The sequence below is a fragment of the Bison bison genome, unplaced genomic scaffold (assembly GCF_000754665.1).
Source record: "Bison bison bison isolate TAMUID 2011002044 unplaced genomic scaffold, Bison_UMD1.0 scf7180017864492, whole genome shotgun sequence".
In the NCBI taxonomy this organism is placed as follows: domain Eukaryota; kingdom Metazoa; phylum Chordata; class Mammalia; order Artiodactyla; family Bovidae; genus Bison; species Bison bison.
This window is the reverse complement of record NW_011495051.1, coordinates 9,066,335-9,069,554: the sequence shown is the minus strand read 5'-3', so window position 1 is coordinate 9,069,554 and position 3,220 is coordinate 9,066,335. Positions and strand designations below refer to the sequence as shown.

At 41.0% G+C, this 3,220-nt stretch overlaps 1 protein-coding gene across 1 annotated transcript in view; it reads right to left on the bottom strand.

Annotated features, from left to right (window-relative positions):
• Positions 1–3,220, bottom strand: part of LOC104979975 (olfactory receptor 7E24-like) — a 15,661-nt gene that overhangs the window by 3,106 nt on the left and 9,335 nt on the right. The window contains exon 3 of the mRNA XM_010828513.1: positions 64–148. Coding sequence (XP_010826815.1) covers positions 64–148 — 85 coding nt within the window. The remainder of the gene's footprint in view (positions 1–63; positions 149–3,220) is intronic.

Genomic DNA, 3,220 nt, shown 5'->3' with positions numbered 1-3,220 from the left:
CGAGCCTCCTTCCTCATGACCTTTGTCACGGGCGGAGTACCTCACTCTGGCCCCCAACACTGCATCATCTGAGAGACCCAGGAGGAAGAATTCTGAGACACTGGTTAGATTCTGTGTTAGATTTTGTGGCTGTATGTACCTTGGACACCTTTAAAAAAGAAACGAGATTTGGAAGAAAGAAAACAAGTAAATGACATGCAGTACTGTGTCCATATTTTGGATTCAAGCAATTCATTTCTAAGATCATACACCCCATTTCCTTCAGCAATATTTCTCAGTGTGACAAATACTATCTGCTTAGAATTCTTTCTTCATTGGTTTCTGTGTTATTCACATCTGTCTATGCACTCTTACTTTATAAAACTTCACTGAAAAGTGAAAGAAATAAGAACGTCAGAGGTAATATATCCATGACCTCAGTTAAATACAGCCTACTTCTTTAGAGATGATAAGAGATTCCCTTATAGAATAAGAGATCCCCTTCCCCATCTAAGAAAATATATAATAATTCAAATATAAAAAAATTAAGTCATTTATATAAATCTTATTTTCTCAAATACAATTCTAGATATTTCTCTCACTTTTCTATTTACAAATCTCTATGAAATTCAAGACTATGTCACCTGGATTCTAAATCAAAGATGAATGTTCATAATTGGAAACATTTTTTTGATCTTCAGAGTTTTATTCATCCTTTGTTTTTCTGTCTTCCTTCCTTCATGAAATAGAGATTACTCAAATATCAGAGCTGTCTTTCAGAAGTCATTTAGTATATACTCCATATCTTTGACTTTGATGGACTTGAAATTCTAATCAACTTTGTTTAATTAAGAGGACAAGATCTAATGTGTTGGTGACTACATAGATAGTGTTCATGTGCACAGTATTGTCAATGATTAAATGATAATGAAATTTAAGTAACCCTCTTGAAATTTTTTATCTTATACAGGATTATTTGTTTCGAACCATCTCAGTAAAATGTCTGAAGTATGAGACCACTTTACATTTCTTGAACTCTGTTCTGTACTGACAGGATAATACTACTTCATTGTTTTTCTTTTTTTCAGTTTATTGACGTGATTGACAAAATGGCGTATATTTGGGTGGGTTGTGTGAGATGAAACGTTTTAAAGATATACAAAAGGATGATTTAAATACATATACACACGGGGAATGATTACCACAGTCAAGTTAATTAATATATCCGTCACCTCACATAGTTTCTTTGCGTGTGTGTATGTGTGTGTGTGTGTGTGTGTGTGTTAACAGGTAAGCCAACCTCTTTTAGCAAATCTCAACAACACAGTGCAGAATTATTAGCTATAACCACAGCCTAGTGATTATAGCTAATAATTCTGCACTGTGTACATTAGATCCACAGAACTTACTCATTTTATAACTGAAAGTTTGTACCCTTTGACCAACATCTCCCCACTTTCTCCACCACCAATCCTCACAACTACAGTTTAAACTATAGTGCTAAGAGCTTGATATTCTTCGCTTCCATACATAAGTGAGATCATACAGTATTTGACTATGTCTGGTGTATATATTTTAATGTGCAAATATTTCTTAGGTCCATCCATGTTGTCACAAATGGCAAGATTTCCTTGTTTTTATGGCTAAATAATAGCCCATCATTTATATATACACAGCACATTTTCTTTATTCATCTGTCAATAGACACATATCCACATTTCACTATTTAAAATAATATCATAAGGGAGGAGCTAAGATGGCGGAGGAGTAGGACGGGGAGAACACTTTCTCCCCCACAAATTCATCAAAAGAACATTTAAACGCCGAGTAAATTCCACAAAACAACTTCTGAATGCCGGCAGAGGACATCAGGCACCCAGAAAAGCAACCCAAGTCTTCAAAAGGAGGTAGGAAAAAATATAAAAGACAAAAAAAGGGACAAAAGAGAGAGGGATGGAGTTCCATCCTGGGAAGGGAGTCTTAAAAAGAGAGAAGTTTCCAAACACCAGGAAACCTTCTCACTGCTGAATCTGTGCCGAGCCTTGGAAGCACAGAGGGCAACATAACAGGGAGGAAAAATAAATAAACAATTAAAACCCGCACATTGCAAGCCCTACAGTAACTCCCGCAGCGGAGAAGCAGCGCAGACGCCTGCATCCACCATTAGCAAGCGGGGGCTGGGCAGTGAGGCGCAGCGCAGGCTGCATCGCAAGAATCTGGCCTGAATACCCCGAGCGCTATCTGAGTGAAATAATTTGGACTAGCAAACCAGACTGTGGGATATCTACCACGCGAAAAGCCAGCCCTAACCTATGACACTGCCAGGCCCGCGCACGGAACAAAGGACTGAACAGAGATAGCCGGCGGCAGACCATCCCCCTCCGGTGATAGGCAGCCAGAGCCGGAAGGGGACAATCGCAGCCCCAGAGAGACATTATCTATAAAACTGTAAGCAGGCTTCTTTGCTAACTAAAACTTCTTGGGGGTCTGGACGGTCAACATCTGCCTGAGAAGGTGTGCCGGTGCACACCTAGATAAACGAGCAGTGGGGAGGCAATAAGTCGCAGCAATCGCGCTTGCTAAACACCTCATCACCTGAGCTGCTCGGATCTGGGAAGAGCCAAAACGCAGGCCCAACCAAGAGTCTGTGCCTCTGAGAACTACCCGAGTGCCTGAACCTGAGCGGCTTGGACCTGGGAAGTACAGGCAGCCCAGGGCCAGCCACGGATGGTTCCCGGCGGAGCAACCTAGAGCCTGAGCAGCGTGGGCAGAGAGGCTACACGCGCTGTGAACAGGGTGCAGACCCAGTGTGGCTGAGGCACTGCGAGCACACGCCAGTGTTATTTGTTTGCAACATCCCTCCCTACCTCCCCACGGCGCGACTGAACAAGTGAGCCTAAAAAAAAAAAAAAAGTGTCCTCCACCGTCCTCTTTGTGTCAGGGCGGAAACCAGACACTGAAGAGACCAGCAAACAGAAGCTATAACAGAGGGAACCGCCTTGGAAGCTACAGGCAATAGATTAAAACCCTGTGGTTACAACCAACTACATAGGAAGGGGCCTATAGATCTTGAGAAATATAAGTCGGACCAAGGAACTAGCCAAAAATGAACTGAACCCACAACACTCACAACAAAACTGGAGAAAGTCCTAGATATATTTTTACATTTGTATGATCATTCTTTCTTTTTTTTAATTATTTTTCTAATTTTTTAAGAAATTTTTAAGTCCTCTATTATTCC